At 46.6% G+C, this 14,334-nt stretch overlaps 1 protein-coding gene across 1 annotated transcript in view; it reads left to right on the top strand.

Moving 5' to 3' along the window:
- pkd1a (polycystic kidney disease 1a) overlaps window positions 1-14,334 on the top strand; it is a gene marked incomplete at both ends in the record, with an annotated part of 133,359 nt that overhangs the window by 99,502 nt on the left and 19,523 nt on the right. Inside the window, 18 exons of the mRNA XM_083655271.1 lie at window positions 437-580; window positions 804-942; window positions 1,613-1,954; window positions 2,211-2,299; window positions 2,818-3,145; window positions 3,359-3,536; window positions 3,757-4,021; window positions 4,225-4,420; window positions 4,607-4,777; window positions 4,927-5,070; window positions 7,543-7,753; window positions 7,955-8,081; window positions 8,245-8,355; window positions 9,412-9,461; window positions 10,119-10,336; window positions 10,998-11,076; window positions 11,206-11,321; window positions 12,306-12,508. Of these exons, the coding sequence (XP_083511397.1) occupies window positions 437-580; window positions 804-942; window positions 1,613-1,954; window positions 2,211-2,299; window positions 2,818-3,145; window positions 3,359-3,536; window positions 3,757-4,021; window positions 4,225-4,420; window positions 4,607-4,777; window positions 4,927-5,070; window positions 7,543-7,753; window positions 7,955-8,081; window positions 8,245-8,355; window positions 9,412-9,461; window positions 10,119-10,336; window positions 10,998-11,076; window positions 11,206-11,321; window positions 12,306-12,508 (3,111 nt within the window). The remainder of the gene's footprint in view (window positions 1-436; window positions 581-803; window positions 943-1,612; window positions 1,955-2,210; window positions 2,300-2,817; window positions 3,146-3,358; window positions 3,537-3,756; window positions 4,022-4,224; window positions 4,421-4,606; window positions 4,778-4,926; window positions 5,071-7,542; window positions 7,754-7,954; window positions 8,082-8,244; window positions 8,356-9,411; window positions 9,462-10,118; window positions 10,337-10,997; window positions 11,077-11,205; window positions 11,322-12,305; window positions 12,509-14,334) is intronic.

The raw sequence follows: 14,334 nt of genomic DNA, 5'->3' as shown, positions 1-14,334 counted from the left end.
TGCAATTTCTTAGAGCCGCCAACTAAAGCTTCGAGAGCCGCCATCGTCTCGCGAGCCGCGCAATGAGGAACTAGGTCCTAGCCTATTGTCTTCCAGTCTCATAGCACGTGAGACCAGACAGGCTTACACAGCACACAGGTGTGCGCTGTTCCGCAGCAGATAGCAGATAGTTGCAGTAGTTGCACAGTGCTCTTTCCAGCTTGTGATATTTATCTGATCATTGCAGTTTCTGCAAACGGCTTCACCCACTATTCTCACACTCTTTAAAACGTGTGTGTGTCTGTGTGTGTGTGTGTGTGTGTGTGTGTGTGTGTGTGTGTGTGTGTGTGTGTGTGTGTGTGTGTGTGTGCGTGTACATCATTGTGTTTGTGTCCATGGACGTACTGTATGTGTGTGTGTAACGAGATATATTCACATCTGAAATTCTCTCCTCCAGTATGAGAAGTCGGCGGCGTTGCCGTTTGATGAGCGGCGTTACCGGGTCAGTGTTCGCAGTGACATCACCAGAGCCCTGACTGCACTGGACCTGAACACGGTGAATGACATCCAACAGACGTCCGCTGCTCTGGCACAGTGCACGGTGAGCAGGGGGAGAGGGGAGGTGGTAAGGAAAGGAGGCAAGGAGAACATAGAAATAACAGAACAAACAAACACAAGCAAGCAAGCAAGTAACAGTATTCCATATGGTGTGTGTGTGTGTGTGTGTGTGTGTGTGTGTGTGTGTGTGTGTGTGTGGGTGTGTGTGTGCGTGTGCGTGTGCGTGTGCGTGTGCGTGTGCGTGTGTGTGTGTGTGTATTTTTCAGGCGGCAGAGTACATCTGTGAGGAATGTCAGAACAGCACTCTGAACAAGCTGGAGTCCATGCTGGAGATTCTGCAGACTGACACCAAGCAGGGAACAGTCACTCCCACTGAGATCGCTGACAACATCCTCAACATCATGGGTAAGGAAAACAACACAAAGAGCCACCCACCAGTTGACAACCACTGTAGTAGGTTTTTTCACATGAGCTGAGAAAGGATGTGCAATAGAGCTGCCGAAAATAATCGATTCAGAGATGCATCGCGATGCTTAATAGGACGATTCTGAATCGATTAACAAATATCAAAAATCGATTATTTAACTTTTTATTTTTATTTTATTTTTTATAATCAAATAAAATAGAATGTAAGTACATGCAGTTGTTTATTTTAATTATGGATCATAATACAATGCAATTCTAAATGCACTTTTATTTTAAAAGTAGCCACACAGTGAGAAAAAAGAAAGGGAGAAAAAATAAATCATGTATTGCGGAAAAAGTGATGCATCGATTTAAGATGCATCGTATAATCGAATCGAATCGAATCGTGAGATCAGTGAAGATGCACAGCTCTAATGTGCAACTACAACGGGCATTGGATAAAAAAATGTATTCATTGAATTTTTGGGAAGAGACTTGAGGGCGGGGGGGAATCTGCCGGGTCTCAGCAGGATATGTGTTCTCATAACACACATAGTTTTCATGCACTCTGGGGGGAAAGTCTGGGGCAATGAACAACATCGCTCAAAATATAACTTTTCTCCCCCTCTCTTCTTGTCCCTCCTTGTCTCCTCCCTCTTCCTCCCTCCAGGTGACCTGATCCACCAGGTCAGCCAGTCAGCCTCCCAGGCTTACCTCCAGCCCCCCTACCTGGAGTCCCCCTCCTCCTCCTCCTCCTCCTCCTTCTCGTCCTCCTCTGGCGAGGATCAAGGAGGAGGCGCCCCCTTAGCCCCCTCCCCCTCCTCCCTGGAGCCACACCCTCTGCGCGTGGCGGCCAAGGCCTACAGCCTGTCCTCTGTGCTCATGCTGATCCTGATGCACGCCCGCGTGCTCAACGAGGAGCCGCTGGTGCTGCGCGGAGCCGAGATCGCCGCCACCGGGAAGCTGGCTGACCCCCAGAGCCTGCTCTGCTACCATGGCAACATCAGCCCAGGTGGGTCTGTGTATGGGTCATAGATGTGTATGAGCAATGCACTGTATGTACTGTCGGTATGTATGTTTTGCTTCATGGATTTATGCCAGTAGATGATTAGCGGTTTTTAGCCCCCCCCCCCCGAAGTTGGAGAACTGTCCAGTGTTTCAGCAGAGTGCCTTCATGTTTTATACTGTGTGGGGAAAAATATGTGTGAATTATAACAGTTGACATTGGTGTTTTAATTCCATCCATTCTATTCTTTGCTATATTGTAGAGTGCGAGCGGTTCTCCATCCCGAGAGCTTTCAACAGCAGTCTGGGCCGAGCTTCCTCAGGAAACAGCATCATGCAGCTGCTGTTTCAGGTACAGTGGGAAACATCTGGCAGAGCTGCAACCACAAACATCTGGCAGAGCTGCAACGACAAACTACTCAGTCTGACAGGAATGCATTCTTTTGAGCCTTCTCTGGTGATGCCTGTCAAAGAGCCTGTCAGTCAGAGGCTGTCTCTGGTGATGCCTGTCAAAGAGCCTGTCAGTTAGAGGCTGTCTCTGGTGATGCCCGTCAAAGAGCCTGTCAGTCAGAGGCTGTCTCTGGTGATGCCTGTCAGTCAGAGGCTGTCTCTGGTGATGCCCGTCAGTCAGAGGCTGTCTCTGGTGATGCCTGTCAAAGAGCCTGCCAGTCAGACTGAAGGTCCTGGCGCCACAGTGTCTTATCAGACACACACAGATATCTGACAAATGAGAGCAATGTGGTCTCTACTTTTCCCTTTTGGTCAATAGCCACCAGTCACACTCTTCCATCACATATAATGATCTGTCTTCCACACACTGCTCTCTCTCTCTCTCTGATGATCATGTTCCCCCCTCCTCTCTCTCCCCAGGTGGAGCCAAACCCGTTCCCCTTCAACTACGTGGCCAACTACACCGTCTCCACCGAAGTGGCATCCATGGAATTCCGCACGGAGAACGGCACTCAGATCCCGATCGCCGGGCTGGACGACAGTCAAGCCATCACCGTGGCGATCAACAACGGGAGCGCCGGCGGGGCTGCAGAAGCAGCGCGCCTCGAGGGCTCCGGGACGGGAGGGGTCCCCACGGCCGGCGCCGTCAACATCAGCCACTGTGACTCTGTCGTCGTCAGGGTCAGCGCCAGGAACAGCAACCGGCAGGCTGGGCTGTTTGTCCAGCTCAACTTCACCGCTCTACAGGGTAAAACTCTCGCCCTCTCTCATCATCACCAGATTAATCATGAATGAATAGCATGGGATTCTGATTTGGCCATTTGGAGATATAGCATGTTCCTGCATTTTTTTCCTTAACCCAGTTTTCCCACAGGGATCAATAAAAGTTTGTCTTATCCTCTATGAAGCTCATATAAATAAGCAGAATGTCTACTCTGCCTTTTCCCCTTTCCTCCTCCAGACAACTTAGAGGGAGGTAAAACAGGAGAGGACAAGGAGGAGCCGTACATCACGGCCTACCTCCATTCCCACGAACAACCCAATGAGTTCAACTGCACAGAGAGGAAACACATCACACTCAGTATGACCAGGGGGCGGGATCTTGATCACAGGAAGTACACCTTCTTCCTGTCTCCCGAGTAAGTGCCGCTTTCATCCATCGCAATGGAATAATAGGATATAACTAAATACGCAAGGAGTCTTAAGTTGCTCCATAGGTTTATGGGAATGATGAAATTGCTTTGTGGTGAGTTTTCTGGACATTAATGTCAAATTGTGGACACTGATCACTACCACAATGAGTTCATGGGTCTTTACAGTAACAATCCAAAATGTCACCTCTGTCCGGTGCTTCCACAGGTCCTATGACACCACGCTGGACTACTTCATCAATGTGACCACGGCCTGTAGCCCCGCCTCCCGGCCTGTGGGCGTGCGCTTGGACGTGGGCGTGTTTGCCTCTCTGTGCCAGTACTTCAGTGAGAGTGAGAAGCAGTGGCGGACAGACGGCATGGTGCCACTGGCAGAGACCAACGCGAGCAGAGCGGTCTGCCGCACCAGACACCTCACGGCCTTCGCCGCAGACCTGTTTGTACCGGCCGACTGCGTCAGCTTCATAGTGCCGGTCAGTGCCACACTGAAACACACACTTCACTGCTTATGCCCCCAACACACACACACACACACACACACACACACACACACACACACACACACACACACACACACACACACACTGTTTGCAAGTGTTATGGGCTTTTTTTTTTTTTTTTTTTATCCAAACACAGACACACACCATCATCTAACCATTCCCCTTCTCTCCCTCAGGAGCGTTCTGGTGCCCCAAGCCTGGTCGTGCTGTTGGTGTGTGTGTTGGGTCTGCTATGCTACGCTGTGGCTGCGGCCATTTTACACAAGTTGGACCAGTTGGATCTGCGCCGGGCGGGTGTGGTTCCACTCTGTGGTCGAGACGGACTCTTCAAGTACGAGGTCCAAGTCAAGACCGGCTGGAGTCGAGGGGCAGGTGAGTTCAGGTCACATGGTCAAGGGAGAGCGTCATTGTGAGACAGCGTGCAGTTAGGCGTTTGGTTAACGGGTCAAAAGGCACCTGGTAGCGGGTAGTAACTGTAAATACGCCACAGAACAGGTGGTGCCAGGTTCAAAAGTTGACTCATAGTGATTGTTTCTCCAACCGCCTCTCTCTCTCCAGGCACCACGGCCCATGTGGGAATCAATTTGTACGGGCGCGAGAGCCGCAGTGGACACCGCCACCTAGACAGCAGAGGAGCCTTTGTGCGCAATGCCCTTGACATTTTTCATATTGCCACAGATACCAGCCTGGGCAGCGTGTGGAAACTAAGAATTTGGCACGACAACAAGGGTATAAACACACACACACCAGTTTGTAGTCCAATTTGTATTCACTTGCACTTAGTAACGGAAACTTAGTAAACTAACTATTGCTATACCCATTATTTGTTACAACTACTATAGCACAGAACTTACTAGCTCATGAACCTCCACCTGCAGGTCTGTCCCCAGCATGGATGCTGCAGTACGTCTTGGTCAAAGACCTGCAGACAGGAAGCAGCTACTACTTCCTGGTTGAGGAGTGGCTGTCGGTAGACAATGAGAAGACTGATGGGCGGGTGGAGATTGAGGTGGAGGCCTCAGGTAAGAAACTGTGGACAATCTAAGTGTCCTATTCAAGGCAAGGCACGTTTATCTTCAGATTGTAACCATCCAGAGTTAATCATTGGGCCTGTCTGATTCTCAAGTGAACGAGCTTTATAGGTGGCATTTCTAGGTAAGAAGTTGTAATTAGGCCTTGGCCACACTGATCCGTGGTGTCTGTCCGTGTGCGTTCATTTCTCTGTTCACTTCCATTCATTTTCAATGACAACTGTCCGACTGTCCGTGGAGTACTCAGAAGCGTACGTATCCAGAAAATTTGCATACGTTTTGATGGACAGAAAGTTGAAGAGGGATGAACTTTTTCTGGACGGACGTATTGGATGGTCGGATGGTCGGACAGTCACTGTCCGTTTAGCCAATCAGAGTCGAGGTCTCGAGAGGAGGCGTTCCGAGATTTGTTTCAACTTTTCATAGAAGATGGCCGAGGCGGTGAACGAGGCTATAAGGGATTCCCCAGCTAAATGAGTAAAATTGTGTGATTTCACTAGGATTTCAGTGACTAGAAGTTAGTCCAAGGGGAGAATGTAGTGCATGTACTTCTCTCCAGTTATCTGCACATGATCTACATTATATTATACTCGCGCTGTTCATGTCATTTGCATCGAGTCACATTTCCAAGGAGCTGCACGCAGGCTGTGCAGGCAGGCTCGCTGGCCGCGGAGCAGCCCTGGCGCTTTCGGCGAGGGGTTTGACGTAGACTCAGTTCTCATCGGACAGACATCTGTCCGTTCAATAATTCTGTCCATTTTCTGACGGATCAGTGTGGCCAAGGCCTTAGGCTGTCTGACACCAGTTTGATACATAAGTTCACTGAATTTGCAACCTTTCTAGGTACCTGGTTATGGATAATTTTCGAGGAACCATACCATGCACACTTTGGTGGGTTAGGGTATCCCATGATACCTTGCGACCCTTACAACCGACGAAGAAGAACGAAGCGAGCCCCTAATGGCGACGCCCACAAAGCCGACCGCATCAGAAAAAAGTGAAACAATGTTGGCTAGAATAACAAACATATTTCACTTTCTTTTCGTTTTTATTCTAGAATAGTCAATAACGTCAAGCCTTTACTTAAATTTAGTGCAGTCAGATGTTTGTACAGTGTCAGGAAATTCACTTTTGAACAATAGTAGGAAGCATCTTACCTGACGGTGTTCTGGACAGCAGCCACTAGTTAGGTTGCTAATATAACTAACGTTAGAGAACTCGCTCCGCCCGCCCCAAAGCAGGACTACACAGCCAGGATGATAGCACCATTGCAAACCTTCAAGTGTAAGTGGAGTTCGTTTTAACTGTGCTTTATTAAATGATAAGCTGTCATTACTTCCCATTTGTAGCGTTTGTAACATTTTCGTTCGCTGGATTTTACGCTTTTAATTTGAAGGCGGAAAGGGGAAATGGTGTATTCGTAGATTGAATTAGGCTCGTTTGAGATGACTGCCGCCTCGCCTGGAAAGCAGACGAGAGCAGGCGAGCACAGTCAGGCGAGGCGTCAACAAGTCGAACACCCCCGACGGCACACTCACTGCTGCTTTTCTTCTTCTACAGTTTTGTTTAACAGCGGTTTGTAAACAAATTAAAACATGCATTAGCGCCACCCACACTCACTGCTCAAATAACATAGCCCTTCAGATTCCTTATTTTAATTTTAATGTAGGCATTACAGGTGGTATTTATGTAAAATATGGAGTGACAGCTTGGAATAGATATAAAATTGAAGTTTCTACACTTCACTGTGGGTTTGTGATGCACCTGTGTTGAACCAATGGGCGCTCAGCTTGATGCGTTTCTCGTCATCCTCTGTCAGCCGCAGTCGGGCGCAGTTGGTGGGGAGCAACTGCGGCGCCTCGCTCCAAATCTGCGCCCGCCTCGCTCTCGCGAGAGTCACGTGACTCACGCAGTCGGGCAGGACGGAGCAAGTCGGACAACTTTCTAACCATCATGCAACGGGGCAAGCAAGGCGCTGGTCGAATCTGCGCAGAATTTGCTCATCTCAAACGAGCCTATTGACACTGGTCTGTCAATTCTATCAGTTCATCACCATTTCCCTTTTTCACCTTCAAATTAAAAGTGTTCACGGTAGCCTGTGAAGCCTCGACCTTTCTGGATTATAAAAGTAGTATAACGTTAGAGAAAACAGCCCCCAGCCATGCCGTTTTATACAAATTTATTGCCAAATGCTTTGGGATTCAACTTGATCAATCTTGGTCAGAAAAAATCTTGTATATTCAATGGAAACGGCACCAGTGCGACCTGTCGCGTGCAATGCTACCTTCAAGCATGAGGACGTCTGAAACGGATTATTTTTCATCCACCTATATTAAAATTAGTTACCTAATTAATCAAGTATCTAGTTAGGTAGCTAGGTGATAGGAAGCTCACTTGAGTTTCAGACAGACCCACTGTCTCTCTGTCCACTCTTAATGCCTCCATGTTCCCTGCACGCTGCAGACGAGGCCGTGCTGCGCCGGTTGCCCCGCCTCCTGGTGTGTGAGCTGCAGAGGGCAGTGTGCGAGAGTCACCTGTGGCTGTCGCTATGGGAAAGGCCTACGCGCAGTCCCTTTACCCGCCTGCAGAGGGCAACGTGCTGCGCCGTGTTACTTCAGCTCTGTCTATTGGCCAACGCACTGTGGTATAGCACTGTGGTGGACAGGAGATACAGGTACGGCAGCGTGTGTGTGTGTGTGTGTGTGTGTGTGTGTGTGTGTGTGTGTGTGTGTGTGTGTGTGTGTGTGTGTGTGTGTGTGTGTGTGTGTCTGTGTGTGTGTTTCTTGTCTTGTTTCTGTCCAGCTGTGTTTGTGACTGTCCAACTTACCAACTGTCCAACTTACCGTGCATATTTTAATGGCTTCCTGTGCTGCAGCCCGAGGGCTGTGTCTGGCCTTTCATCACTGAGTGGAGAGACGGTGGCAGCAGGTGTGGTCAGCTGTCTGCTAGTCTACCCTCTCTACCTGCTCGTCTTCACACTCTTCAGAATGAGCCGCAGCAAGGTGACCGCCACCAGCAACAAGCACATGATCAAGGTCTCAGTGCCTCACAGAGCCCGTATGTGAAAATAACAGCTGTGTGTGTGTGTGTGTGCGTGCGTGCGTGTGTGTGTGTGTGTGCGTGTGTGTGTGTGTGCGTGTGTGCGTGTGTGTGTGTGCACACTAGTGTGTGTCCGTGGAGCAGGTGCCCCCACAGGTGGACCAGGAGTCTGTGGAGATTGATGACTTCCTGGACAACTCCCTGACAGGAAGTTCCTTCCTCTTCTACAACGGCGAGGTATTGTCATTATGGGAAATGTCCACCGCCATTTTAATCAAAGTTGATTTGTGCCATCAATGTGATGTGCTTTACAGCTCATAGTTTACTTAGGCCATGTCCACACGCAGACGAGTTTAGGTGTATCCGCTAAGGTTTTTTGTCGTATAGACGTTTCGTCCAGACGGAACCAGCGTTCTGGGAGTATACGTTCTGGGACTATACGTTCTGGGAGTATACGCTAATTTTTGAAACCGGGTCCCAGAGTGAATAAATATGAAGACGCCACCCTTGCATTTCCGTGTTTACAACCCATACGCATCTTTCCTGAACCGATGACGCCATAGCCCCACCTCTCTCCGCCAGCAACAATGGCACAGTGCACTAGCATTGGTGCTACAGCAGCTACTGAGCCTGTTAGGGCTCTTGCAGCAAAATATAATGCTCCTCTATTACCACCGTCAGCAACAAGTGGACACGGAGAACAGCGTGTAGCCTACAACATCCTCAGGGCTCCACAGCTGACTCTTCCCATCCACCCCTCCCCTCCCTTCATCGGATATTTCCCAGAAGGCTTAGCGGCGGCTACGTTTTTACAATAACACAAACAAAATCAGGCTAAACGTATTAGATAGAAATAATATTTATTTTTAATACAACATGCAATTCTGGAATATTTTAATATTGGACAAAAAAAGAAGATCGCTTCCGTCTCCGTGTGGACATGGCCTTACTTTAATTGACACTTTTTTTTGTTTCCTTATCCATGGAATTAAAGCAAAATGAGCTCCATGATTTGTGTGACCTTTTGAGTGCTAAGTTAGATACAGGGCCTTCTGGCACGTTTAAGAAAAGAAAGGAACAGCAAGTAAGGCAGTGTGAAGATTTTTTTTTTAAATGTAATGCTCTGCCCTGGTGAGCTAATTAGTCTATGTCTGTATGTTCTATCTGTATTCTCCCTCTGTATTCTCTCTCTCTCTCTCTCTCTCTCTCTCTCTCCCTCTCTCTCTCTCTCTCCCTCTCTCTCTCTCTCTCTCTCTCTCTCTCTCTCTCTCTCTCTCTCTCTCTCTCTCTCAGACCAACTCAGAAGAGACCAATGTGGATTTACCTACTCCATCAACCAAAAGGTGAGCTATCCTGTTGCCATGGCAATAGTTGTAAGTTACGCATAAAATTGGCAGCTGTCAGAGGAAGAGGGGAGACGAGAGAGAGGGGGTAGGATAAGAAGTATAAAGAAATAAAGAGAAAGGTGTTCGGAAACGTGGAAGAGGGAAGAAGAAGAAGTTGGTAGAGAAATATGGAAAAACTCAGTGTTTGTGTAAGAATCATAAAACACGGGACGTGATGTTATACTGTCCGTTGTGCCAATAGATGGTACACACATGAGGTTTGCCTTGATGTTGAGAGTGGCATGGGAGCTGTATCTCAGACATGGGAAGGATGTAAATTTCGGGACACATCATCAGTAGTGTACCTTTGAATCATGGGGAGTTTTGGCCTTTCAACACTAGACACCCTCATCTAAGGTGGCCAGCTACAGGGTGATCAAGCCTGAGCTTGTGTCCCATGCCCAATCATGAGAATTGCCTGGTTGTTTAAATGGCGCAGCCCACGGGACTATGCAAGGCAGGGGCGTCCTCTTCCCTGAGTCAAGCCTAGAGCTGACCGCATACCTTGAGTAATACCTTGTGTAAATACAGATTTGTTCTGTCATTAATATAAATGTCATGTGCATTCATTCATTCATTTGGAGTCATTTGCTGAAATCTTTCCCATCTTTGCAGTGTTGAGAGTTGGGGCATGGCTGAGCAGGAAGACACGGAGGAACGGGATTGGCCGGAGCTGCTGAGCGATGTGTCTGTGGTGGGAGGGGCGGGGCTTGGGGCAGGGCTGCCTAGGCTGAAGAGGGGTCAGGGGAGCAGGCACCTAGGTGTAGACATGACCTTTAACCCCGACGACGAGGAAGGGACTGGCCAGCGCAACAAGTATTTCACCTCTTCAGGTAAACACAGCTGTTGGACTGTACTGCTCACATATTGTCACACAGATCACATGTTGAAACCAGCAGTTGGCTTGCAACTATTGTGCAGGTAGGTCGTCATTTAAGTAGTACATGAATACATTACCATTGACTGTAAATAAAGTGGATGTAGCCACCCATTGTTTTTTGGACTCATGTTTGGAAGCCTGGTGTTGTCTGTCGCCATCTTGGGGTCCTTGCACAGCTCGCGCAAGACGGCACCAGATGGTGGGTTTCCCAGAGCAGCTCCACCTACTATTGGTCTGTAATCGGCAAGCTGCGCAATCCCTGGACAGGCAGACATAGTCTATTCTATCCTATTTTACTCTAAACCGGCGAGTTAGATCAAAATGAATCCCCCCTACAGTTGTTATGAAAGGTGAAATGATTAGCTATAGCTATAGACCAAAACTGTGTTTTGGTCCAGGCTGTAAACATGCTTAATCCTGCTATAAAGTGGGGCACTTTAACATGGGGTGAACGGGAAGAACTCCGTTTTGGGTCCAGCCTCAAGTGGCCATTCGAGGAACTACAGCTTTCAGGATCACTTGCGCAGCTTCCTCTGTAAAACCCTGAGCTAGCCTACTGTACATTACAGATGCAGACTGTCCATGTCAAACACTCTTTCATTCTTCTCTCCCAGATGAGGATCTGATCAAGCACATCCTGGCAGACGGGCAGAACTTCTTTCCCCAGGCAGATGAAAGTGAAATGGCTGACCTGTAAGTTTGATCTCTGAACTGAAATCTGAAAGAGTTCTCCATGTCATTTTAGGAAATTGAATGGTTTCAAAGGCTTTTTTCTCTGGATCTGGCTGAATATATTGTTTCCATTGCGTGTGTGTCTGTCAGGTCGAGCATCTTTGGAGATAAGACGGAAGTCATTCTCCTTCAGAAGCTGAATGAGCCTCTGCAGCCAGGATGTGTGAGAAGAGAGCCCCCTAAGACCGCTTTCACTTCCAATACAGGTGTGTGTGTGCGTGCGTGCGTGCGTGCATGAGTGTCCTCTAAATATCAGTTTGAATCCTGAAGTATATCCACATCCCCTGTATTGTTTTAATCATAATGAGTTCTCCTCTCATTTGACACGTAAACAACACAATACTCAAGTATTCTCACTACATTGATGTTACTGAGTGAAACAATGACAAGAACATTGTTGTCAAGTTGTGCGCTGGTACAATAAATCTTTCCACTGCAAATAACACGAAACCTCAGCTCTCCTGACTTAAAAGGACAGCCAGAAAACAGACGACAAAAGTATTCGCTGTAGAGAAAAATGTGCTAAATGCCTATAACTGCACAGCTGTTACCCAGGGTGCTTTGCTGTGCTATTTGATTACTCTGATCACTCGCGCAGAAGCACACGGGGAACTGAATTACTTCACATTTTTGGAGATTTCAGTGTAAAGGGCAATAAGCGCAGTTATATTAAAATGCGTAAAAAATGCGTAATGGGTAAGTCCAATACTGGCTGTGTGTCTAGACTATTAAGTTGTGTTTTGATGCAGCACCACACCGCATTTTGCTTTCATTCTTTTCAGTGGCTTTAATGTTTAATGAGCAAAACAAAATTCCATTGGTTTCAGAAAAAAACAAGAATTAAAAAGGACAACTTGTCTCAGCTCTGGCCCCAAGATATTACAACATCCAACTTGTTCTGCAGGAATCTTGATTGTTTTGTTGGAGGGCCTGTGACTTTATTCAGCCTATAGACTTTATTCAGTCTATAGACCTTGGGGTCCTTGTGGGTGAGGACTTGAAAAGGATCTTAGATTTGATTGCCCTTGTGAATATTTGAATAATCTTCTTAAGGCATGTGGCATTATGAAGAGGAGATAATTAAAATGCAAATGCCAGCCACCGTCACGTTGCGTCAACTCCTCCCTTGTGCTTTCACTCTTTTTTTCATGATTTGCTCTTATTACTTTTCATTATCCGCCCTTTTTCAGTTGTGACAGACGTGTGTCGCCCCAGACGGTTCCCTCCCTGGTGTGGACGTGCTGCCCTATGGGGGAGCTGGGCGGGGATCGGTCTGGCCAATGGCTTATCGGTGTGGGCGGGCCATGGCTTCAGTCAGAATGTTGCCATGTTGTGGCTCATCTCCTGTTTCGCCAGCCTCCTGTGCTCCTGCCTGCTGCTGGAGCCAATCAAGGTACACACACACACACACACACACACACACACACACACACACACACACACACACACACACACACACACACACACACACACACACACACACACACACACACACACACACACACACACACACACACACACATAAATACATACCCCTGTCTAGAGTAGATTCCCATATTGTCACTGTCAGGTCAAAACCTTGTATCTTTTTGGTCATTTTCATGTTGCAGCTTCTGAAGGATAAGAATAAACTCCCGCACAAGAATAAAACATAAAAATAAAATAAAAAGAATAAAGTTTCGGTCGTAAGACCTTCATCAGATTCCTCTGATGTAGAGGAATCTGATGAAGGTCTTACGACCGAAACGTTATTCTTTTTCTTTTACTTATTCAACTTTTAATTGCATGTGGAGACAGTGTTTATTTTTTGAGAGTTTATTCTTGTACTGTGTCGGGTTTTGCCCTTCTCTTCTCCGACGCACCTGTTGAGCCTAGGTGTGCGAGAGCTTTTTTCCTTCAAGCTTCTGAAGGATCACATGGCCCTTTTTATAGGCGGAGAAGGGTTTTTTGCCTTGAAGTTTTAAAGGACCTCACACACCCAGCTAACAACCTTTTGAATCATCTACCTTCTCAAAAAACACCTTAGAAGTGTTAAGAGCAGAACATCCAGATTCCAGAATAGCACATATCCTGAAGCATACCTCATTAGCACTCTAGCAGTGCAGGCCGCGTTAGGTTTAAAATAACTGTGCAATAAGGCTGATTTTTCCCCGTTTTCGTTTTCATTTTTTATGCACTTACGCACTTGAAGCACTTTCTCTAGTGGGTTGTTTGATGTTGCTGCTACTTCCCTTACAGGTGCTAGTGTTTTACCATGGTGTTCCTATGTGTTGCACTTTATTTTATTCTACCGATTATTTATGCTTTTATGATTATTTTATGGCTGGATGTTATTCATCGATCTGTTTTATACTATTTCAATTTATTATGTGTTTTATAAGTGAGTGGTTCTACAGGGTATCCACGGGGTCTTGAAAAGTATTAATATATCGTCTCATATCGATCACAGACCCCTGAATTACTAGCCAAGCTGGCTAAACTGGCGCATTTACAGAAATGTTTATTAATGTGAGCTGTCCCTGTAATTTTAAACTCAATAAATGAAATGAAATCAAAATGAATTGAATCGATATTGTATTGTTGCAGACTATGTGGTGTCAGCAAATATCGTATCGTTGTCCAAAGAATCTATACCGTAATATCGTATCGTGATGAAACTTGTGATTTACACTGATGTGGCAAAAGTGACCTTGAGGTCTTAAAAATAAAATATATTGAAAATTTCTTAAAAATGGTCTTAAAAGGTATTGAAGTCAACTTCAGGATTCCTGCTGCATATACCCTGTTCTATGTGTTTGTGTTTAAGTGAGCTCACTAAGCCAAACTCCAATCAACTCTGTTGATATGGCAGTAAAGTATTGAATCTTGAATCTTGAAAAAATCTACAACCCTTGAAACCTTTTCAAAATCCAATTAAATTAACTTAAAAAAAAGGCATGGTCATCAAGCTAAAATCCAGGCTGATTTTCTTAGTTTCTGAAAAGTTGGCATTTTGGAGACAAACCATCAATTGAAGGATTACAACTCTGGATAAACTCCGGATTGGATCAACTCTGGATTGCAGTCAAGTTAAAATCAAGTCTTTTTTCTTTTCTTTTATCTCTTTTTTCCTTTTTTTAGTTCCTGAAAAGTTGTCATTTTTTGGAGATAAAAGGTTTTCACCAGACACAAGAGCCAGGACCTCTATACCCTTCTCTTGCTGACAGCTTGTCCCCCCCC

This window comes from Poromitra crassiceps (genome assembly GCF_964638095.1).
Source record: "Poromitra crassiceps genome assembly, chromosome: 19".
Lineage (NCBI taxonomy): Eukaryota > Metazoa > Chordata > Actinopteri > Beryciformes > Melamphaidae > Poromitra > Poromitra crassiceps.
The sequence above is the reverse complement of the archived record's forward strand: the minus strand, read 5'-3'. Positions and strand labels throughout refer to the sequence as shown.